The sequence below is a fragment of the Drosophila yakuba genome, chromosome X (genome assembly GCF_016746365.2).
Source record: "Drosophila yakuba strain Tai18E2 chromosome X, Prin_Dyak_Tai18E2_2.1, whole genome shotgun sequence".
Taxonomy (NCBI): Eukaryota; Metazoa; Arthropoda; class Insecta; order Diptera; family Drosophilidae; genus Drosophila; species Drosophila yakuba.
The window spans coordinates 18,345,915-18,370,643 of record NC_052526.2 but is presented as its reverse complement, the minus strand read 5'-3'; the positions used below and the strand labels follow the sequence as shown (position 1 = coordinate 18,370,643).

At 46.9% G+C, this 24,729-nt stretch overlaps 3 protein-coding genes across 7 annotated transcripts in view; 2 read left to right on the top strand and 1 right to left on the bottom strand.

The window, feature by feature from the left end:
* LOC6525917 (palmitoyltransferase app) overlaps nucleotides 1–2,338 on the top strand; it is a 28,169-nt gene extending 25,831 nt beyond the window's left edge. For all 5 annotated transcript variants that reach the window (XM_039376403.2, XM_039376347.2, XM_039376380.2 and 2 more), the window contains 2 exons: nucleotides 256–500; nucleotides 561–2,338. In XM_039376403.2, the coding sequence (XP_039232337.1) occupies nucleotides 256–500; nucleotides 561–1,603 (1,288 nt within the window). In that variant the 3' untranslated portion in view covers nucleotides 1,604–2,338. The remainder of the gene's footprint in view (nucleotides 1–255; nucleotides 501–560) is intronic.
* A 2,016-nt stretch (nucleotides 2,339–4,354) lies between these two features.
* Nucleotides 4,355–10,024, bottom strand: LOC6525915 (von Willebrand factor A domain-containing protein 8). Its single transcript, XM_002101699.4, has 7 exons — nucleotides 9,671–10,024; nucleotides 8,297–8,724; nucleotides 7,912–8,232; nucleotides 7,278–7,849; nucleotides 5,109–7,220; nucleotides 4,621–5,055; nucleotides 4,355–4,560 (listed from the first exon to the last, which is right to left on the bottom strand). Exons 1-7 carry the CDS (start codon nucleotides 9,861–9,863, stop codon nucleotides 4,461–4,463), a joined length of 4,161 nt encoding a protein of 1,386 aa, XP_002101735.2. The 5' UTR covers nucleotides 9,864–10,024; the 3' UTR covers nucleotides 4,355–4,460.
* An 83-nt stretch (nucleotides 10,025–10,107) lies between these two features.
* LOC6525912 (protein CWC15 homolog) lies at nucleotides 10,108–11,160 on the top strand. Its single transcript, XM_002101696.3, has 2 exons — nucleotides 10,108–10,349; nucleotides 10,408–11,160. The coding sequence occupies exons 1-2, from the start codon at nucleotides 10,219–10,221 to the stop codon at nucleotides 11,048–11,050; spliced, it is 774 nt and encodes a 257-aa protein (XP_002101732.1). The 5' UTR covers nucleotides 10,108–10,218; the 3' UTR covers nucleotides 11,051–11,160.
* The last annotated feature ends 13,569 nt before the right edge of the window (nucleotides 11,161–24,729 follow it).

Genomic DNA, 24,729 nt, shown 5'->3' with positions numbered 1-24,729 from the left:
TTTAGGGCCATTACATCACCCACATCAGATCGGATCAGCACATCCACTATATATCTGTTACCTCGCTCATCGATTTGCTATCGTTTTTCTAACCGTCAGTTAACCGAGAAGTTCAGTTTTAACATCCAGACGTTAACTCTGCAGCAGCTTTTGTGCTTGCGCTCTCAGCATGCTTTACTACTACTAAGATTGCTGCAAACCAGTCCTGCTTAGCCAGTCCTTGACTCATTTTCGTATCTCGTGTTTCCCCAACAGATCTAACCCGGGCACGCCCACGCAACCGAGACGCCCCGATTTCATCGGACTGAACGCACAGGCGGTGGCACAGCAGCAGCAGCAGCAACAACAGGCTGCTGCGGCGGCTGCAGCAGCGGCCTATTACGAGTACACCAGCGGCCTGCCGCCGCAACATCCGCAGGCGCCCAGCATCCAGCAGCAGCAGCAGCAACTGCTCCTCCAGCAGCAGCGTGTCCTCATGCAGCACCAACAGCAGCAGCAAGGTGAGTGCTACTTAGAGCGGCATGTGAAATCCTTATGCAACTCTCCTTTTCCCTCCACAGCTCTGCAGCAGCAGCAGCAGCAGGCGGCGGTACATGCGGCGCATCCGCAACACGCCGCTCTGGCGCAGGCGGCGTACGGCGGCAGTCCACAGAGGCGCTTCCTCTCCGAGGGCGAACTGGTGCGCCAGGGTGCCGGCGGAGGCGTTGCCGGCGGAGAATTGTCCTACGCACGGTCCAACAATACGGTGGATAATATACGAGAGCTGGCCGGCAGTCCGCAGCGCGGCGTTTACATGTGGAAGGATACGTCGCCGGGATTCACTAGCAACGCCGGACAGCAACAGCAGCAGCAGCAACAACAGCAGCAGGCACAACAGGTGGTAAGCAGCGGGATTGGCAGCAGTACGGGCACGCTGTCCAGCAGCGGAGCCGCCGTCGGTGTGATGCCGCATGCCCAGTACATGACGGCGGGCGGAGGAGCACATCCGCTGATCATGACGCACTCGCGACTCCAGGACTACACCATCCAGCAGCAGCAGCAGCAGCAACAGCAGCAACAACAGCAGGCAGCGGCGGCTGCGGCAGCAGCCTCATATCATCGCTCCAATCCGACGAGTCCCACCACCATGCCACAGGTGTCCGGCGCTGGCCAGAGCTATATACTGCGCTACGGTGGCGGAGGAGCGGCCGGAGCAGCCGGCAGCAGTGGCAGTTTAGCCAGCGTGACAGCCAGTAATCCCGCCACTGGTGGCGGTGGCTATCAGCCAGCATTGCGCGGCGGAGTGGCCGTATTTCCGCCCAATCCGCTGGGAAATCAGGGCGGTGGGAATCTGCAAACGCAGCCCTCGCCACAAATCAAGCGGAAGCAGACGCCAACGCGGCCCATGAGCTTTGTGCGAGCGCTAGAGATGGCGGACTCCATGGAGATGCAGTCAATGGAACAGCAGCAGAACGGCGGAATTCCCGGCAGCGGGTCGGTGGGAAACAATCAACAGGCGGGCGGCGGCGGTGCTGCCGGTCACCTAATGCAGGGCAACGCCTCCAATTCGGGCACTCCGGATAGAGCCAGCATCTACGACATGAACTACGAGATCTCCGTATAACCCGTGGTGGTGCCCGTGCTCCTGATGCCACCCGCCAGCCAAGCTCCGGGGACAGCAGCCGCTGCTCCAGCTGCTGCAGTTGCTCCAGTTGCCATCGCCGGTCCGCAGCCACAGGGGCAGTTTTACAATGCCCAACTGGAGCCAGCTGCCTATGCCTGTGTTCCTGTCTTGCCCCTCAAACCGATAAGCAATGGAGTAGGAACCAATAGTCATCAGCACCACCATCATCATCACCAGCAGCAGCAGCAGCAGCAGCCGCATCAGCATCAGCCGCAGCATCACCAACATCCGCACCAGAACATCCAGAACCACAACCACAACCAGATTCAGAACCAGAACCAGAACAAACGCAAATTTTCAACCTTCTTTTAGGAAAGGGAACTATCCCGTCTTTTTTACCGAATGATTTGAACGATGAGCATGTAAGGGTGTATCTATATCGAAACGAGAGCTATTTACACCAGATGTGTGTGTATATAAGTTGCACTGCTGTTGTAGCTATTGCTAAATTTTAAGTCATTTTATTATGTAATTTTTACGCTTTGTTATTATGATTTTAATTTTAATTTTTTATTGCACTTCGGAAGACGTTTTATACACGATCGATCGGATATCGAAAGGAGTTATTTATGCGTTTAATGCTTTCTATATATGATCGATAATGAGAAAATAGAGTGGAGATGGAGATGGAAATGAGAATATGAGATAAATTAAACACGAGCATGTGGATACAGATACAGTGCGTTTCATGGGTGCAGGTAATTCCCCGAGCTAATGCCACGACGCACTGTATTCGCCCTGCCGATCTGCTATATCTATTATACATATAGTACACACATATATGGAAACCTTTTGCAATCAACATGAAAATCGCCAAAATTTGTACGTGTTTGTGTGCGTGTGCCAGTTTGTGCGTCTGTGCGTCTGTAATGTGTGTGTTTAACATTAGTCTTTATAAATTTATATCTATTTATGCCATATATTGTATATAGGATATGCTACGTCAGGTGCCCAGGTGCAGATAACTTTGTCATTTGTGTACATAGGTGAAGAATGTGGAGGGAGACGGAGTAGGAACCGATTTGTGCTAGGTATCCAGAGATTATATAATGCGTTGCCGAATTAAGCGAGTGTCCGGTCAACGAACTCCAGGATCCGGACGGTCATATGTCATATGTCTTTGCTACGGGTTGTACGGAGGGAGCAACTCCTAATTTATCATAATCTGTAAATAGAAACCCGTTTTGTAAGAACTACACCTCCCTCCTCTCCATTCCGCAGTCCAGTGAAGCGAAAGGTTATGTCGTCGCCCAGTACAGTGCGTTACGAGGCTATATGTGCTTGTTGTAATACAGCACCTAAGGTTTCATTCGAAGTCATTCTTTGGGTTCAGCAACCCACATAGTTTCGTACTCAGGACCATGATTAGAACGAAATGGCATTTGCACCATCACACCGCTGCGCCTACAGCTGCGAAACGCACTGTACTCGGGTCGTCAAACACTCCCAGACGAGATTTAATGTTTTTTTTTTTTTTTTTCTTGTTTCCTCATTTACTTAGAATTCGTAAGAGAGCCCTAATCTGGAACCGCGATTTTATGATCGTGCAACTTGAATGTCGTCCACTTTGAATCAGTTTTAATTTTCCTGTACATAAGTGTAACAACGCATGAGAATTCTTCGGTTCGAGACTACCAACTTGCCTTTATAGGCCCAACTTTGTTGTTATGTTTTTAAGTGAACTTAGCTTTTATACTACCGATCCCCGTTGCCCCCCTCCCCTTTCAAGTGTGTGTTTGTGTGTTCTTGGATCAATTCGATGGCATGTTTCAGCTCGATTGTTTTACTCCTCATTAAAATGCAAATGGCAAATTTCAAGCGATAATATCTGTAAGAAAGTTAGCTATATATACACGACACTCGCGCGATCGATCGCGAACGAGAGAGAGAATTATACATGTGTAAGGCGATCAATCCCCAATCCGAATCCGACCCTCTTCCCTGGCCACATAGAACATGAGAATTGTGCAAGGATCATAACTTGTATAGACTATGCAGTAAGGTGCGCGACATAAGTGTCTGGAGCGGGCAGTTCCTTCCGTTTTTTAATTAGAACTTCAATTAATCGAATATGAACACTTCCAGTTGCAAGAATTTTTGGTGGCTACCTTATACATATATATACAGATATATATATATATACATATATGGCTGTTCCCGTCACGAATTTCGCACACCTTATTTAACGGATCAAGAGTATATATTATACACACGTATATTTAAGCGTTTTTTTGCTAACACATTAATTCATGAATTTGCAACAATATTTAATATAAATACAGAAATGCATATACAAACATAAAAAAAGAGAAGAAAAATCATTAAAACAAAAAAAAAAAAACAAATGTGTAATGTAAAATGTAATGTGAATGAGAAGGGAATGAAATTGTTTTAGATTTTTATACCAAATTTAATTAATGTAAACCACGAATTGTTTATTTTTTGTATACCACCATCCCTGTAATCCCCGTCAGAATGCGAGTAATCCCTGCCAGCGAAATCCTCGAGTTCTAAATTGTTTTTTTTTTTTTTTGTATTGAATACTTAAGTAATTTGTAAATTATATGACAAGTAATCAAATAGCAAGCATAAACAGCAAGGCAATTAATAAACAATACAAATAAAAATGCAAAACCAAATCGATGTTTTCTTGTGCACTCCTTTCAAAATCCCAGTGATTTTCCCTTTCCGTTTGACAAAAATATAGATTTATTTTAGACTCAAGTTAGGCTTATCTAATTAATTAATTGGAATTATCAACACTGTGTTCAACATAAACGTAATCCTAGGAATTGCACTAGAGCAGCGACGAGGTGAAGATCTGCTGCAGGATGTGAGGTAGCTTGGTGAGGTCCATGCACACAAAGCTCTGACCAGCCGGCATTTCCGCATTGATTCTGGAAGCGATGAAAAGTGCAGATATAGTAAAGTGTAAGTACAGTCCGCGTCATACTCACTCATCCGCCTCCTCGGCCAGACTGCCAATGAAGATGGCATAGCCCTTGACCTTCGGCTCGCCCCGCTTGAGGGCCACAGCCAGATCCTTGGGAGCGATGCCGTAGCGCTGCAGATTGGCATCGCTGAGGACCACGACGATGGCGTTGTCGTAGTCCTGCTCCGCACCCAGCGTGGAGCAGGCTTCGCGCGCCGCCTTCACCGTGGAGTCGCCGGACCAGCAGAACTGCGAGTGGGCGTGCATCATCCGAATGGCCTCGAATCGCTCCTTGTCGTTCTTCGGCGGACTGCCGGCGGTCACGAACGGAATCTCCCAGCCCTCGCCGCTGTGGCCGATGATGTCGTAGACGATCTTCTTCTCGAAGCCCTCAAAGGCCTCCATCACCATGACCACGGCCTCCAGCTGACGGTCCAGCCGTCCATCGTAACCATTGAACCTGGAAGATGTGCATTTAAGTGGGCAGCACAAGGATATGGCTATTAAACTTACCTGTACATCGAACCTGATACATCCACGACCAGCTTGAGTCGATTGGGCTTCTCCTGGACATGATCGGCCCAGGGATTGGCCTCCGCCCGTCGCCTATAGATGTTCTTCTCGCCGGTGATGCCCTCCACCAGCCGCGTGTCATCCAGATCGCCGTGGGTTTGGTACTTCTGCCACTGGCGCTCCTTGCTCTTCGTTTGCATGGCCTCCAGGACGGCCTTCAGCTGCTGCACCTGCTTGCGATTGGGTTCGCTGAACTGGGCATACAGCTGGTGGTCGTGGGCGGACATCTTGATCTCCTTGAGCTTGTCCTCGAACGCCTTGCGATTCATTTCGCGTGCTGCCCGCTTGATCTCTTCGGGCACATCGGCCTTCTCCTCGTCGCTCAGCTGATGGACCTTGTGGCCCTTGTCCAGCCGGAATGGGCCACCCTTGCCGCCCAGTCCGGCGGTGTCACGCCCACCACTGCCACCAGCCCACGTGTTGCCGCCGACATGCGGTTCATTCTTGGGATCCAACTTGCCGAACTTTGGACCGGAGACGCCCAGTCCGCTGTGCCGATTCACGGATGCCTGCAGGATCTTCTGTTTGCGTATGGCCTGGATCTCTTCCTCGGCGTAGGACTCGATGCCGTGCTTGGCCAGCACTTGCGTGACCTGCTGCAGTGCCTCCGGTTGATAGCGATCGAAGTCCAGCACATTACCCACCACCTCGGACATGTTCTCCTCCGGATAGCGTTCCAGATGCTTCACAATGCTCACCACTTCGCGTGTGGAGTACGGATAGTTGAGCATTCCCTCGTCCGCGAGAGTTCGCAGTTCACCGAACGCATTAACCAGGGTGCGTAGCGTTTTGATGGGCACCTTTGGTCCATACTGTTGCAGCAGGAAGATCTCGGAATCCGGATCGGGATTGCTGATGGCGTGGCAACTAAAGACATCGCCCAGGGCGGCAAAGAAGTCGTTACCCAGGAAGGGGAAGCCCGGACGATTGGCCAGGACTATTAGCCGGAAATCGGGATGGGTTTCAATCGAGTTGGGCACCCTGCCGCCCTCTCCCGGTGGCACAATCCTTCGTCCATCGGCCAGCACCATCTCGCCACTCTCCACCAGAGTTCGCAGTATGCAGGTGACATTCACTGGCGCCTTATCCGCCTCGTCCACGACAAGAACATGACCAGTGCGTACAGCTTGGACCAGGGCGCTGTCCTCGTACGACACCTGGCCATCCTTTAGCGTCGCCTGGAGCGTCAGACTGTGCACCGTGGTGTCGCGATGCAGCTGGATGTACTCTCGAGGACGCTGCATCAGTTCCAGCAGGCGGTCCACCAGCTTATTCTTGCCCACTCCCTGGTTGCCAACCAAGAGGAGGTGCTCGCCGATGAGGTAGTCCTGCAGCAGACGCTCCAGCAGCTGCACATGCTGCGGCATCTCGTAGAACAAGGTGTGTGGCACTTTGGATAGCTGCGCCTGCGTGGGATTGCCCAGTGGCCAGCGTGTGGAGCCGATGCGCAGCGAGTTATCCTCCACAGCTATTTGATTTGCTTTGTTTGTCGCCTTACGCCCACGCGGCTTGATGCCCACCTGTTGGATGGCCTGTTCCAAGGCACCCCGCGACAGGGCCGGCATAAATCTGGCCAGGAAGGTGTTCTGCAGCATTTCGTGCACATCGCTGAGCTCACTCTCCGGATAGGCTGCCAAACGGCGGGCCAATTTCAGCAGTTGCCGGGTGGAGAGGGTGCCCGCCAGTCCCTGGAGCAGCGGCTCCTGTGAGGATCTCAGCAGTTGGGCCAGTTTCAGCAGTGGCTCCATGCCCGCTGGTAGCTCGCCACCACACAGCTGCGCCAGCAGTTCCGCCTCTTCGCTCTGGCGCAAGGGACGCAGTTCCTGGTAGAGGAACAGACTGAGCAGCTCGGGTGTCAGCCAGCTGGGTTGGCCGCCGCCAAGACGCGGAGGCTCCGCCAATGCCACCACGCGGAAGGACTCATGCATGGGTAGGAATCCGAGTTTACCCAGCTCCTCCTTGGAGAATCCCTGCTGGAGCAGTGCCCGATAGCGATTTGCGCCCAGTAAAGTGGTGCCATCACACAGCTGCAGTTCACGATCGTGGATGAGGCTGGATAGGAAGTATTCCATATAATACATCACATTAATGGAGATATTTTGAACTCACCGCTGCAAAACGCTGGCCGTGCTCTTGTGCAGCCGATGCAGTCCATTGAGAACCGCCACGGATCCCGATTTGGCAGCTCGCACCAGCGGTGAATCCCTCCACACGGTGTCTCCTTGGGGACTCGTGATACGCTGCTGGACGATATCCCTGCTGGTCATGTCCTCGTACAGCATCATGGGCTCTGAGGTTTGCTGCAGGAGGCGGAGCAGCTCCTGGGTCAGGGTCAGCTTGCCGACACCCTTCTCGCCAACGAGACACACATCCCCCACAGCGTAGGCTTGCAGCAGACTGGCGAGTGCCTGCCTCTGATGCGGCAAATCCACAAAGTTGGTAGCAGCCGGTGGAGTCTGACCACCAGGCAGTTTAAGCTGCAGTGCGTCCAGTTTTATGTGGATCTGGGAGTCTTCCTGGGACTGACTTTCGATTTTCTTAATGCTTGGACTGGGCACCAGTTGGATATCCAGCTTCTTGAGTAACTCCTCGACGCGCTTCTTCTGGTCGGGCTTCAGCATGGCTTGATATGGATAAATGCGACTGATGACATCGTGCAGACTCAGCGAGGGATTGGCCTTCTGCAGGAGCACAAAACATTTGAGCATTTTATGCGGAAACGTAAGAGCAGAGTTTCACCTACCAGCATCTTGACACCCAAGGCCAGGTTGTGGATGGGAAAGTCGGGCAGTTGGAGCGCAGGATCCGCCTGCTGCAGGGTCAACGCGAATGTGAGCAGCTGCTTCAGCTGCTCGCCGGGCACAGAGGGCGCCTCCTGCTGCAGTTCCTCGTACAGCTCGCCGTAGGAATATGTGGTCACATTGCGGGACTGGAAGCGGGAGCGCAGCGGCGGATCCAATGGGGTGCCCTTGTACTTGTGGGTGGGCAGACCCAAGGCCACAACCCGGAATTGCTCCGATACGCGTAGCAGACCCCATTCGTCCAGCTGCTCTCGCGAGTGTTTCTGAAAAATGAGTAGCGATTAGCAGGGATCAGGAGACTAGAAACATGGCACACAGGTAACACACCTCTAGGAGCTTGTCGTAACGCTCCGGCGACATCAGGAACTTGCCGCTCTCCAGGTGCATCTCGCGATTCTCCAGCAGATTGTTCAGTATGGGCAGCACATTGCGTTCCGCGTGCTCCACTCCATCGAGGACCAGCACTCGACCATTGAGCGCCGCTCGCACGGCACCCTGATCGTGGAAGATGGCCGCCCGGTCGTGGATCTCACGTCGCTGCTTCAGGTCGCTCTCGGTGGTGTCCCGACTCAAGGCCACGTACTCCACCTCGCGCTGCGTCAGCTCCAGGAACTGCATGGCCAGCTGGCGGCGCAGTGGACCCGGTTGTCCCAGCAGAAACATGTCCTGACGCAGTGCATCCTTCTGCAGCATCCAGCGCAGGTGGTGCAGTGCCGATTGCGACAGCTGCAGGGTGCCATCCTCGGCGTATTTCACTATGGAATCGAAAGGAAAAAAGTATTAAAGGTTGTCAAACATAAATATATGTGCCCCAAATACAGAGTTTATTAACTTATAACTTATGTGTATATATAACTTCGGTACATATAATTTATCACAAAAAATAATGATGGAACGGCCGGCGATTTAGCCAAGTATAAGATATATAATGATTATATGAGTGGCTTGTTTTGACATAGGAATTCATCTAGATCAGTGGTTTTTTTTGTTGGCCATGGACTTTCCATTCTTTTCCTTCGGCGTTTTCCTCGCCTTTATCCCGGACTGGATGATGCCCGTGGAAGCGATGCGCGACTCCAGCTTGTCGGAGCCCAGACCCTCGAATCCGACGAAGACATCCTTGATCTTGCTGTCCTTCACCAGCAGAATCGACGGCAACTGCTGCATGCGCAGTCTGCAGATGAGGAAAGGAGCGTTCGCTCCCTCCATCTTGCAGAACTTGGCCTCCAGATGCTTGGCCGCCAGGATGCCCAGCTGCTTGTCCACAATCTTGCATTCTTCACTATCTTTGTCGTAGAAGTGGCACACGAAATTACGCGAATGTTTCGACATCTTGAAGAACTTGTCCTCGTCGCAAAGGTCCGTGTACTTGCCAAGTCCATTGCTGAGCCTCTCCTGCTGCTTCGCTTTGTGCTGCGCCTTCAACTTGGACATCTAGCTCCTTACGTTTTCGACTTTGTTGAGTTGAAGTTATAAAGTTCAGCCTTTATGTTTTACAAAACGTTTGTATCATTGCCCACTCTGATCCACAATAAAGGATCTTTCTTAAATACATTATAGTTACGGATGTATCTGCTTCTAAAAGATGATATAATGACATGATATGATGACGAAATGGTTCTGCAAGGCCAAGATCTTCATGTTGACCTTTGCACTGGCCAAAGATCTGGGATTCCCACTGCCCGGCATCCCCATGCTCACCGTATTGCTGCGGCACCAGTTGCGGATGCTTGGGCTTGCGCAGCCGCACGCTCACATCGCCAATGGTCAGGCTGTCCTCCTCCGGCTGATCCTTTCCAGCCGTCGTGCTCGCCCAGCTTCGTCGTGGAATTCTGGCATTTCGGAGGCTGTGATGCAACAGGTGGCCGCTGCAGGAGCGCAGATTGGCCAGCATGGCCGTCGCTGGCGTTTGGGTTGGAGGGGGCTGGCTAAATCAAACTGCAAATCGCGCCAAGTCGCCGCAAAGAGTTTGGTTTTTCTGCGTATTTAGTGGGATAAAACGGCGGTGTTCCGCGCGTGTTTACCGGAACAGTGCTGCCCATGGGCGAACAGCTGTTGGGCCAGTGGTGCCCATGCAGGCTTACCACGGTTGAAGTCCACACTAAGCGTGTATCGAAAAGACCTATCGGACAGTGTGACCGTAGCTCGCGTGGTGGCATTGTTGATACATCAAACGAAGCACGCAATTGAAGAATTCATTACATTTGCATTAAATTTAAACAATTAAACGTAGAGCTAGCTAGTTAAAAATGACCACAGCAGCGCGTCCGACCTTCGATCCCGCCCGCGGTGGCTCCGGTCGCGGCGAAAAGGATCTGAGTGCCCTCAGCAAGCAGTACTCCAGTCGCGATTTGCCAGGCCACACGAAACTGAAATACAGGTAAGAAATACAAGTAATTATTTGTAATGCATTAAATTCGAACGTGTGTTGTCCGCAGGGAGACGGGCCAGGGCACCAGCGAGGAGATCCGCAACCGTGACTTCCGCAAGGAGCTGGAGGAGCGCGAACGGGAGGCCCGTTCCGGATCTGGAGCCACCTCGTCGTCGGGCAAGGCACTGCCCTCCATTGTGCGCAAGGCTATTGAGGCGAACAACGCCGGTGGAGGCAGCAGTGCCGCAAAGCGGACCAAACCGGACGCAGTGCAGCAGCAAGCGTTGCAGGCGCAACAGCAGGCCGCCAATTTGGACGCCGATGAGCCGCTGGACAACGATAGCTCCGATTCGGACAGCGATTCGGATGACGATGATGCCGCCCTGCTGGCCGAACTGCAGAAGATCAAGCAGGAGCGCCTGCAGGAGACGGCGCGTCGCGAGTCGGAGAAGAAGCAGGAGGACGAACGCATTCGCATGGAGAACATCCTCTCCGGCAATCCGCTGATCAACTATGAGCCCGGCACCGCCGCCTCGGCAGCGGGACGTGCATCCGGATTGGGCGGCGATCTGAAGATCAAGCGCCGCTGGGACGATGATGTGGTGTTCAAGAACTGCGCCAGATCTGCGCCCGACAAGAAGACGCACTTCGTCAACGATGCCCTGCGCTCCGATTTTCACAAAAAGTTCATGGACAAGTACATTAAGTAGCCGCATATAGGACTCGCTTTTTTTGTATTAGTTTAAGTAAACCAATTGTCAACTTTCTTGGGCCTTCCGCCCCCCAAACTCTTCATTAAAATTCGCATTTCGTAAGCCAACTCTGTTTTTTGTGTCTAGCCTGAAATTGTGATGCAGTAGTGTTCATAGACCATCTTTCTAGGCTAAGTAATGAATGATTTTGTACGTATTTAGAGAAGCAATCTGAACATATTGTAAAGCCTTTGCTTTTCAAGTTTTTATGTTTTTTGAGCAGCGGCTCATAATTTGTATTGCTTGGCAATGCGTTGCAATTGAGGTCGACTTTATTTGGCGAATGGCTACTTTGGGCCATCTTCCTGCGGGCTGTGACCCAATGACTGGCGGCTGACCGCGAGTCCGAGTCCAAGTGCGAGTGCGAAGGGCAGGAACCCTAACCAAAGTGTGAAACCGCAAAAAACATCGGTAGCCGTTCGAGGGACAACAGCAGCAGCCACCAGAGGCGGCGGGCCAGGATGTCAAGGGGGGTCAGGCGGAGGGTCAGGAGAGCGGGGTAGCAGGTGAGGGAGGGGAAGCTGCTACGTGAGCGCACGAAGAAAAGCCCAAGAAGCCCAGGAAGCCCAATCATCATGGCGATCATCGCAAGGGCAATTGTCGCTGCTGATGAGGCACGAAGCAAAATCAATTTGCCCCAAGGAGCGGGGCCAAGCAAGCGCAGAATAACTTGGTCAATTACGCCGAGCTACACTGCTCAAAATACTGTGCAATGGTATAAAACATTCAATCGAAATCTCAAGGCAGATGCAACATTCTATGATTTCAATTAAGATTTGTAGCCTTTAATTTTCTTGAATATTTAGAAGAATGCCTCTATGATTCTGTATCGTACTATGTTTATTTCTAAAAACTCAAAATCTAAGTCGCAATTGTTTGCAGTGCAGCAGAAGCCACTGCGAATGCAAATCATCCGGAGGGTCTTGACTTCCACGCCTCTTTAATGCCCCGCACGCGGCCTGCGCCATCTGAGGATCTGAGGATCTGAACTCCGACTTGTCAATGAGCCCACGTTCCGCCTGCGACTCCGACTCCGAATCAGAATCTGCATCAGTATCTGAAACTGAATCCGACTACCATATGGACGATGGTGCCCCCCTCTGAAGCTGGCAGGGATCAGCGACTGGTCGCGACCCCGCTCCCAAAAGTTGACGAACGCTCAATTTTACGCTAATTCGATCAGAATCAAAATCAAACAAAATTAGCCTGCTACACTAGTCAGCAAGGTCTCGAGAAGCAGGGTATGCACAAAAGAAGGGGTATTTATGTGTAAGAAAGAAACAAACTTAAACAAATAAATTATAATTACATATTACAAGTTTTACAATTAATTACAAATATATTACAATTATTAAAATTTGTACAATTACAATTAAATCATTATTATTTATTTACATTTATTGCGAGCTGAAGAACTTGGTTATAATAACAAGTAAATTATTAAATGAGTGCTGTTTATGATATAATATGAATATATAATATAATATATAATATGATAGTTTGAATATTCAACATTCATGAGCTATGAAAGCAGAGCTATTCAATGCTGTTACTTCTGGGGGGCATAAACTTAAACTTTGCTGACTAGTGCTCTGGCTTATGATTGACAATGATGATTAGCAGTATCGGAATGATGATGCCGCTAATGGTAATCATGATGATTGTTGCCATTACGCTGCCTGCTTCTGCTTCTGATTTTGATTTTGATTCAGACTCTCTGATTCCGTCTGAAGTCCGCTGTCTGGAGTTTTCAGTTCGCAGTTTGCAGTTTGCAGGTTGCAAGTTGCTGGTTGCAGGTTGCCTGCCTCCTACGGTGTTTAGTGGCAGTGGAGGCACTGCAACTGAATGCCGAATCCCCAAATCCCCGACTGCCCGATTCTCCGATTCCGAATGAGCATAATTTATTTCCTGTTTGGCATTATGCATCCCCATTATTTGTGCATTCATCAACAGAAAGAGAGAGAGAGAGAGTGAGTGAAAGAGAGAGAGAGAGTGAAAGAGTTCGTAGCCAATCTGCATTCAAGCTGCCAAATGCACAGGGAGAAAAAAATATTTCATAAATAAATATTTCATTGTTTAGTTTATTAGTTCAATCAGTTTATTAGGTTCTTAGTACCTTTTTTTAATACCCATCAAAATATATAACCCTTTTTTGTTGAATTTGTACATATAAACAAACAACTTTAATATGAAATATGCCTCCTTTTTTACATGTAAGGTACATTTTACCTAAGGAATAAAATATTTCTAAACACCCAAGTATGCACTTATTTGGCTCAGTGTGCTTGGCTGTTGCTGCTGCTTTTCGGTAGTCGCCGCGCGCTAAATTGTGGCCACCGAACGAGGGGCAAGTCAAGACTGGAGGAGCCTGGTCCTCTGGCACTGGTCCACTGGCACTGCCACTTCCACGTCCACTGCCACATCCACATCCACTGCCACGTCCAGTGCCATTGCCACTGCCACTGCCACTGCCATGGCCTATCAATTGTCAGCAATTTCGCAACTGCATAAACTTGAAAAGAGCCCAAAAAAGCGAAAAAAACGCGAGTAACTACATGCAAACCAGCGACCAACTGCATAAATATGGCGACTGGCCGACGGAAATGGCCGTCGCGGTTGCAAGTGACAAATAGCTGGGCTTAAAACCGTGGGTTAAGGGGGCATCAATGGGTTAAGGGGTGGGGCACTGAACCGGTTGACCACCAAATAAAGACCGCGAACATATGTTTCTGGCCGGCGAGAATATGGCCAACACCGAAAGGCGGCCATCCGCCCATTTGACCCCGAAAAATTATTGAAAGTGCAATTCGATTGAACAATCTCGCTGGGCAGATAAACATTGCATTTCAATTGGGTTTATGTTATTAGAGTTTAACATATAAATAAACAACTAACAGTTTATGCTTTTGAATCGGAAATTATCATGCATATCTACTCACTATTTTGATTCAGTAAAAATGTATTATTAAAAATGTATTAAACAAGAAAACACTTGTATGCATTGTTTAAAATAAATAATAAATCATAAATAAATCGTAAATCATTTAAAAAAATAAATAAATTGCTACAACTTCTTATCCTTTCATTTTTATCCTTCTAAACACTTGAATTTTCCAGGATGGCAATTCATTAGCTTTAAGCTCAAAGGGTTTCCTCTCAATAACCAAATTGCCATCCTAACTCCACAAAAGTATTCGATTCAATTTCCATTGCAGACGGCAGCAACATGGCATGCATTTGCAACATGCAACATGCAGCAGCAACAACGTGCAGCAACAGCAACACGACCCGAGGTGGCGACACTTTATTTAGCTTTAAAATTTTATGGAATGCAAATTTGACTCAGCTGTTGCTCCTGGTGTCGCCGGGTTGTCCTGGGACCTGGATGATGCCCAGGATAATCCGGGTATGAGATACAGCCGACGGCAAACTGCAACTGATGCTGCATAATTTAGTTGACCAATTTACACTGCAACCGTTGGCCACTGAGTGCAACCGGAAATGCAGGCACCGAAAAGGCCAACGCATTTTTGTGGCCTTTCCCTGAGTGTCAGTGTGAGTGTGTGAGTGTGTTAGTGTGAGTGTGAGTGTGTGCTCTTATTCACATACCTTTTTTGTTTATTTTTTTTGTTGTCGGAATTTTCTGGCTGACCGCCTGCACTTGACATATTTACTCGCCATGGCCATTTGTAAATCGCGTCTGCCCGAAAAGGACCTTTTGTTGGGCTTAGGGGTAGAAAGGAGTTCAGGAGTTCAAAGGAGCCAATCAGTTGATATCTTTATGCAAAGCAATGAGATGACAATGAAAACAGTACTACTTTAAGCAACATTTTATTGAAATATTCATTATGAAAATTATCATGAAATATCATTATGCAAATATACAATTTATACATGGTCTTCATTCATGTGAACATCATTTCCTTGGCCCGCAAAACCTGCGAATCTTGTGTGGTGACCTGGAGTGGTGACCCCAACCTCAACGGGGAAATGGGGAAATGCAACAGTGCGGTCACCTCGATCTGAGAACTGATCAGAGTTTTTGGCCGGCGTTGGAAATGCAGAGCAAACTTATTCCAAGTACTGAGCTAACAAGATTAAAAACTAATTTTTGCTGGTTTTGTGTGGGTGCACTGGCAAAAAAAAGGGTACCAATAAATGGAAATTCTAACATAACTTGGCTAAAAATGGTTATAGAGCTGTACAAATTACTGTTTTTAACTCCTAATTACCAATATTAACACTTTTTGAGAGACTTTGTAAAATTAATTTTTTATCAAAATATTTTATTCAGTATATCATCAAAATTTGCATAAAAATTGCAAAAAAATTGAGTTTCCATTTTTCAATACAGTTCAATTGAGAATTCAATTACGAACTCAACGAGGTATTACATTCCATATTTGGGCCATTATTTGCATTGTTGTAGTCAAAATTCCTCAAACTACCTAACATTTGTTTTGAGTGCACACATGTCGTCATTTGGCGGACGTGTGGCAGACGCATATTTCCGCAGGGAGGGAGGCGCTGGACGGAAACCAGAGCGCAACTCAAACCCCAACTCGCAGCGAAAAACCAGGACATAAAGGACATCCAGGACATAGAGGACATCGATGGGCCATTGACTGGCCGCTAATGCTAATGCTTGAGCAGCTCCAGCAACAGGTGGTTGAGGCTGTGGATGCAGTGGGAGGATGTGGACCAGGCGACCCAGGTGAATCAGGTGAATCAGATGGACGATGGACCGGAAATGCGGACGCACGAGAACGCAAAGGTGAGGAAAAACTAAAAGCTCATTTGCAGCTACTTCCGCTGCTAAATGAAAATGCATTTCCTGCTTGGAAAAGCGTTTAAGGTCACTAATGGTGGGTGGCTGGTTGGTTGGCTGGCTGGCTGACTGGCTGGGTGGTGCATTTCCCACACTTTCCAGCAGCTTTTAGCTGCTTTTCCACCAGGTGGTGCAGCAGCTTATAACGGCCGGACTCTTTGTGTGTTCTGTGTCTGTGACAGGAAAATTTTTATGCAAAATGTTGCGACATCTGTAAATGATTTGCTGCCATTAGAAGATGGAGCGCATGGAGATTCCACGCTGGATGCCCTGGTCAGTGGCGCTGCTGTCCCACCATCCACCACGCCCACTTTCGGTCGGTTAACTACTTCCTTTGCCTGGGTAACACTTCCGGCCAACGGCAAAAGTCACCAAATGCTGTGGGCATCCTCCTCTGGGTTCCTCTTTGCGTCGCCAGGAGATGGAGATGAGATGTGTTCCCCAATTGGAGTCGGTGGTTGGGGAGTCGTAGGTGGAGCTGGAGATGGAACCAGAGATTTCGATTCGAACTCAGATGCAGATGCAGATCCAGAGGAACCTATGGCCCAGCCGCAAAATGCGTTCCAGTCGCATCTTCCGGACGGAAAAGGGGGCCCAAGAAAAAATAGCAGAGGCCTATGGAGCTGAGTTTCTAACAACGACTACTACATACACTTCAAACAATAGATGTACCTATTACAAATTAAACAAGAAAAGGATACTTCTTAACTTAATAGGCATATGTAGTACTGATGGCCTAACCCATTGCATTTACCTTACTCCAATAATTAACTAACTTTAATAGTAATTTAAGAAAGGGTAAACAGGGAAAGGGTATATATATCTTATCTTTGCCTTGCAATAGAGATTGTAGTATTGGGCCTCTGTTCCTTGTGGATTTTTCACAGCCCGAGGGTCGCCAGAAGGACCAGGAACTCGTGCTCCTTTTTCAAAAACTGGCCTTCCTTCGGCCGGCAGCAGCAGCCATTTAGAGTGAGAAATTGACCATTAAAACAGACAGCTACACATGTTGACAAAATGCGAACGCGACTCGGAAGGGTGCTGCTGGTGCTCCTGGTTGCAGGATGCCCCAACTCCTTGGATGCTCGGCCACCCGGATTCCCGGACCCAAGTGAACCGTTGTCGTTGCCAAGTGCTGCACTTCTCATTGCGATAATCAAATTGTAGGTTTCGTTGTCTGCACACCTAAACGGAGTTGCAAGTGAGTGAGGAGTTGGGTGGTGGGGTTGCAGGGGGGGGGGGGGGTCGCCATTGCGATGGGTGCAAGTGCAACTGCATCGGTGCATCCGGTGCCTTTTTGCATTTCCAAATGGGGGCCACACTTGGGCCTGCCAATTGGCGTAAGAAGTCCGAGGGCAGGAGAGCAAAAGTCAGGACAGCATTGCACTCCACTGGGAGAAAAACTCAATTGAAAGTGGAATATAGGAAAGCTGAGTAATAAACTGGCAAATACCAAATAGCCATCTACCACCCTTTTAACTTTGAACTAAACAGTAGCATTAAAATATATTTCACAATTTCTAATACATACTTGTTTATATATTTAATTTTCTTCAGTGCATCAATGGAGGAGCCCGTGGAAGGACAGTGGACCCTTTTGCATTTTGCATCTATTATGTGAGCCAATAAATAGAGGTAGTTAGGCACCTTGCGGTTTTGGGGCTCACTTTTCAAATTGAAAAATGCCCTTCGGCCAATTCCATTCCCAATCCCAATCCCAATCCCGTTTCCCAATCCCTTTTCCGCACCCAACTGCTCTTTTGGGGTATTAATAGAACACTTACGGCCTAAATTCAAGGAATTCGCACGCTTCCACGAATGTGCGAGCCGGTAAAAACCGGGCTAACAGTGGGAATTCTGGCCCAAAAGGGCGAAGCCGGGTCAAAGTTGTGAAAACACCAGTAAATATTTCACATTCTATATGGCCAGCGATAGATAAATAATTAATATTCACCATAATTATACATGCATATCACTCATACGCCGTGGCGACTCCGATTGGATTTAATGAACCACTTGAGTTACAAAATGCAAATAGTTAATGGGTAACTGCTAATCTTATGCAACTCGCTTAAATTCCCAATTGTGGGGTATTTTTGCAGTAGCAATCAAATCAAATGCTTTTCTCTGCTGCCACGCGTTGTAGTTGCTTTTTTCCCACCACCTCGGCAGTTGAGCAAAAAGCCCCGATTCGAAATTATTCGAACTTATTCAGATGACTCAATGTGGCACGCGCATCTGGCAGTGACAGATTTCAGCTATATGTATATGTATATATACTATATATGCAGTATATGGGGTATATCAGGCAGCGCTAGAACTAACCTACCTCTACAGGGAACTCTCTCTCTCAACTTGCGACTTGCAATCCGATCGTCAGATGTTCTTGGCCCGAAACAATTCGAAACGAATCGAAACGAATCGAAATGAAACGAAAGCAACCGGAACCGGTTTGTTGGCTTTGATTTATGCCCGTGAATGGGCCAAAATCGCGAGGTGAGAGGCCGCCAAATTGGCAATCTCTATTTGGCTCCTTCGCGGCTAACCCGGCGATTGCAACTGGCCAACCTGCGGTTGCACCAAATATCCTGCGTTAATTGTTAATTTGCAATGCTGCTGCACTGCGAGAAATGCGCAGCTACATGTGCGCTACGCCCTCCAAACAAGTGATACAATTTCTAAGTTAGATGAAATACAAATAATACAATTTCTAAGTTACATGAAATAGAAATAATACAATTTCTTAGTTACATGAAATACAAATAATACAATTTCTAACTTACATGAAATACAAATAATACAATTTCTAAGTTACATGAAATACAAATAATAACATTTCTAAGTTACATGAAATACATTTAATGTTATCCTATTTCTATAATCATTTACTATATATATTTATAAATTGGTTTGTTAGCAAAGCGCTCATCACTTATTTTTTCTCAGTGCACCACCACTCTTTTGGCCAACTTTGTTGCCGGCTTTTTCTTTGGACTTTACTACCCAACGCAGCAAGCCGTGCATACAAATGGGGATTTGGGGCTTTGTGAATGGGCGCCAAGTTCGTGGATGGATCTCCGTGGATTACGTGCACGGGCTCAGATCGCCGGATCGTGAATATATATATATATATTCGTAGTTATAGGCCTGGGCACCGACCACTTGGCTGGACAGTCGACTGTCTTGTCATCCATCGTCACCGCGTTTGAGTCGACTTGGATGATTCACTCGCTCATCGGATTCGAATTCAAATTCAGGGGGAAACGAGTGGCTATTATCGCAATTGATTGTCTGCAAAAACTTGGGCTACTTGAATATCTCTAGAGAAAAGTTGTTACACTCTTTACACATCTGTATTCCAAAAAAGTTGTATACCAACTTTATTTTGCTAACAATTTATGGTCAAAAAAGGGTTTAATGACTTAAGTAATTGAGTAAATTGTGGGCACCTTTTGGGCTCGTTTGCATTTGAAATTGTTGAAGTTTGCACTATGTAATATATGTAATATCATAAAAATTTAAAAATATTTACACCATCATTGTGTTATGCGATGATTAAACGAAATGTATTCACAATAACATGAATCACGCATATAGCATATATTAATGATATTGAAGCATTTGATGTAGTTTTTAATTATTAAGCATATGTATATCTATATTTTTTAATATGTTTTATAACAAAATTTAAATCGTTTTTAAGGCAATAGTCTCCACACCACATTTATGTAATATAAGTTGAATATTTGTATTATAATATTTTGTTATTAAACACAATTGTAGAGCATTGAGTGTTCGTTGACCGCCTTTTTGTTTATATTTCCCGATTGTGCCATATAAACAAATGAGCTTGGCGCAAAAATAAATTGTTTACGCCCGGGTTTTACCCAAACGTGCAGCAGATTCAGACTGATAGGGCGTCTAAAAGGGCGTCTAAATTAAATGCTGAAAAAAGTTAATATTTATTTATTGAATTTAATGTAGCAATAGCCAGCTTTGGTCACAATATTCAATGCATTTAGCTGACTGAATTTGTCTTGACCAAATCTGTTTAAGCCCCCCCAATTTTCCCAACACCCTCACAACCACACTTGCAGCCACTTTCACCGCTGCACACACACACACAGGGACACACACACACTCACACACACGGAGAGGGAAAAGGGGAAAAGTCATTTTCATTTTTCAATTAGCCAACAAATAAATTTGTTTATCCCCTCGCAGTGCTTTTTGCGCCCAGTTGGCTATTATTTTATTTGCATTGCGTATATTTAATAAGCGGTTTCGAAACCCCAACGAACAACAACAATCAACAATCAACAACAACATCAAAGCAAATGTGGTTGGGCGCCAAAAACAGCAGAAAAAAAGAAGAAAAAAGTAGAATTATGCCATTTGGCAATTGAAAACAAATGAAATGGGGAATACCCATTAGTTGGCGCTAACTAAATGCTTTCCGATTTTATGCGCTAATTGTATATATCAGTACTTGTATTCATTTGTTTTTTAGTAAATAAACTTAAACTTGCCTTATGATTACAGAAAAGGGCATAAATAAAGGAACTTCAACAGGAAAAGAGGAAAACTGTCAGTGATTAGCCAGATTGACAACCTGCCAAGTTAGCCGCTCGGCATACGAATACCTCCTGGGCATTTGGGCCAATTGAAACGGTGGCGAAAGCAACGGGCACAACAAATTGGCGCTAAAATAATCAAAAGGCTAATAAAGTAGCTATAATGATGTGGCAGCAACAGCAGCAGCAGCAGCAGCAGCAACTAGCAATCGCTAATCACTCGACGCGGCTTTTTTGGGGGAATATATGTGGCGGCTGTGGCAGTGGCAGCGCCAGAAAACCGCTAATCAAGTTCACAGGTATCGGTATCCCAGTAATCCCCCCAAGCAACCTGCAACCCCCCTGACCCCTAACTCCTGACCTCTGACCCCTGTCCACACAATGCCCTCCATGGGACTGGCATCATCGACGCATCATCGAAAGTTCCTGGCGGTTGACAGCAGCAGCAGCAACAACAACAACAGATGCAGAAGCTACCGCACTTTTGTCCACGCCCACTGCCACACACGCCCACCTCATGACCTTCACAAGAATGCGTGCAACGCGTGCACTGAAAGCAAAAGGAAGTGAGTACACTTAGCAACTAAATGGAAAACAGCTTCTGGAAAAATTAAGGCAGAAGGTCAATACTATGCTCTAATGTAATGCTAATTCTATGCTCTTGTAAATGAAATTAAACTTCTCATATATGAAAGTAGACCTGTGAAAAACATTCATTTCTAGATCATAAGAGTACAAAAACCCTAAAGATATTGTAGCATCATGCTGATTGTTTGCATACCCACCTAAAAATAGATCTGCACAATCGAAGCTTTTGAACTGTTCGTGAATAAGCCGTGAATCAAGTGGGTATTCGCATTATGCTGTTGCTTTTATGAGCCAGCGTTACTGGAATTGATTCATTCGTCCGAAGGTCGCATTCATCTTGGCCAGCAGATTGGCTTCTGGGATTCATCATCTGCGCTATCTTATTCACTTTGCGTCAGTAGCTATTGGCAAGTTATTTACTCATCGATTGGACTATTTAAATACATTATACAGATTAGATAGTCACCAAGTTCCGAGAAACTTTAAGACTATTACAAATTGGAAAACATCTGGAAAAGAAATCCATATCAAAATGCTACGCACTCCAGTTGACATAATTACAGGTATTTGTTACTCAATTTCAATTTAATTAAGCCACTGTATTTCACTGTATTTCAGCCCAGTTGGGGATGCTGCAGGTGACTGAGTGCGTTGTGCGTTGGCCAAAATCCAAAATCCGAAATCCAAATGAGCCCAGCTCATTTGACCTCATCCTGTGCCCGTTTTTTGCACCCAGCCGCCTGTCGCTGCGTTTGACGCGCGTCTGACACATGCCAACACATTAGTCGTCCCGCCCCGCCCACCGCCCAGCCACGCCCCCCGCCACCGCCTCCCAAACTCCTCTATGCTGTTTTCCCTTTTTCCCCCCACATTTTTTGTATGTGTTTGTTTGCCCGGCCAGCGCAACTAATTTCATTTGCTGCCCGGCAAAAAGTCGAACAAGGCAAATTAGGCAAAGCACCAAATTTACATACGAAATCGAAGCTGCAGCTCAATGTGCGGCTACACTGAGAGAACTTACACTGGCGTTCTAACACTGAATAATACTCGCTAGCTTGGCTATGCTTCTGGCATGCAGACATTCTGAATGAATTGTAGTTGATAAATTTATGGTGCTCCTACTCTAATGAATAGCATTTTTTCGCAGTGCACTCCTGGGATTTAGCGATTTACTTAGGCCGTTGGCCAGGTGTCTTCCACAATTTAGCGCTGGGCGTGCAAAAAAGCTACGTTTTTGGCCAAATGCAGCAGCGTGTGGCGTGCGTGCCGCCAACTTCGACAACTTAATGATGCCCCATTGGCTCCGCCCCCGCCCCCGCCCCCGCACACCGCACACCGCCCCGCCTCTGCGACGCTCTAACGATCTAGATATATACAAGTATATCTGCGTATTTGGCTTGTGGACCCTCGATCCAAATTTACATACATTACTCATACGCGGCGTGTGCCGGCTACGTCAGCGTGTCGTCGTTGGGAAAATCCCTTCGGCGTCTGGGTAAAATCCAAATCGGAAGTTGGCTAACAGAGCATTCAATAGATACTAACTGGGCTAACACATATCTTAGCTTAGGTTGTATATTTTTATGATAAGCCAGGGTCAGCGGCTTAATAGCCATTCAAATGAGCATATAGTAACGCACTTGTCAACGGCCAAAAACCCAAAGATCGAATGATTCACTTCGGGCCTTTTTCCCCAGTTAAGCTGACGATAAAGTTAAGCGGCTAAAAGAGAGGCGCTCAATGTGTAAAAAAGAGTTGATTGAAAAAGAGTTGTTGGCCAAAGTCCACATTTAAATGTAGTATTATTAAATACTTCTAAATCATAATCCTTTCAATATTTAAAGTTATCCTTAAACTGGTTTACAAATGCATAAATATTGTTTATGAAGCACATGAAATGAAAAAGTGACTCTCTTCGCATTTTGTTTCTCTTAGCTTCACTTAGCTCCACGTTTCTCTTTTCTTTGCTACCGCAACTCGCTCTCTTTTTTGTGGGTGGTTACTTGCTTATTGTTTTTTTTTTGTGTGTGCTTGCTTTTCTCTTGTCTTTTCCTCTTTTTTGTCCGAGTTCATTCGAGTTTTTTTTCCTTTGATTTTTGTGTGTTTTGCGCATACTTGTGGGTGGCGCTTAACAGCTCGTTTTCATGTTGTTGCTGTTGTTCTTGTTGCTGTGCGTTCTGCTTCGTTTCGTTTTGTTGTTGCGGAATTCATTTTGGTTTATTTGTGGAAAACACGCACCCCAAAAACAAACAACGAAATAAACTTAATTTCAACCGGTTGTGCAGTGCAGTGAAATTCGCATTGAAAGTAGCACAGTTACCGTTACGCTTACATTTACATATGTATGTATGCCGTTAGTCTAGCTTAACGCGTGTCAGAGCGAGACGGCAATCGCACTTGTATTTTTTGTTTAATTATTTGAGCTTAAAATTCAGGGCAGTAATGGTGGTGGCGAGGGGAGAGAGGGGAAGGGGACCGCCATTTAGTTGCTACTTTCATTCACCGTTATTGCATTTTATTTTTTGGTCAACTCAAAGCTAATGAAGTCACATCGAGAGTGGGAAGCAGCTAGAGAGTGAGAGAAAGAGGGTGAGTGAGTGGGAGAGTGAGTTAGAGAAAGAGGGAGAGAGTGAGCGATGCTCAAAGGTACCGCCTTCCTCGGCGATTCTCATACGGTGTACATAAGCTCCCATTGATTTTATCAAATCTTCATGTGTAATGCTCATATAGATGATTCACATTTGAGTGGATTTCCTAATGTAAAGGTTAAATGAGCTTAAATTAGAGAAATTTGGCTGATGATATCATAGCAGTGATAAATAATTTCCATGAAATTCAAGTGGTTATTCTTTCTATAACTAGGTCAACATTCTTCAGCCACAACGTGGTCTATCTTTAGCTCACCTGGCCATTCTGTAACCCAGCTCGATTCATAAGCGCATCCATTCATGAGCAGGCTTCACTTTCCGTCCTCGAAGCGCTGGACAGGACCACCCAAGATTCGCATCCATACATCCATACACATCCACATCCACATCCACACACGGTAGTTACATCTGCTGGATGTTTTGATGCTGAAACCCGGAGTTAATTAGCCTATGGATCGGATCGGGCTTCAGCTTCAGCTTCCTCCTCAACGCACTGGTAATTCAAGTCGCCCATCATAAACTGCTGACAAAGTTACTAGCCTCGCCTTCTGGTTGCCTTTGTTCTGGGCCACCGCAAGATCTGCGAGTGGATCACTTACTAAAGCTGCAGCCACATAGTCGAGGGTTTTGCGGAGCAGGGGTCTTCCGAAGATGAGACGTGTGTCGGGCTTCTGCCCGGAGAAGCTTCAGGATCTGGAAAGGGGGTACTACCAATCAGGCGGGTCTGCGGAGGATGTCTTTAACGCTTGCCTGGATCTGGCTTCTACACTGAAACCGTAAGTACCTTAGGTAATTTAAGATTCTTTAAAATTGCCTTTGAAAGTATGCTATGCTAAGGAATATCACATCCGATGTTTATTCAAGATTTGTAGATATTTCGTTGTCATAAAAAAGCTTCCTACAGAAGTGCCTATCCATAAGGCCCTTGTTTCCATGTAATTATTATTGTAGATCAGTTCAGTGGATCGATTATTTGCAGTGGATGGGCTATAGGGTATG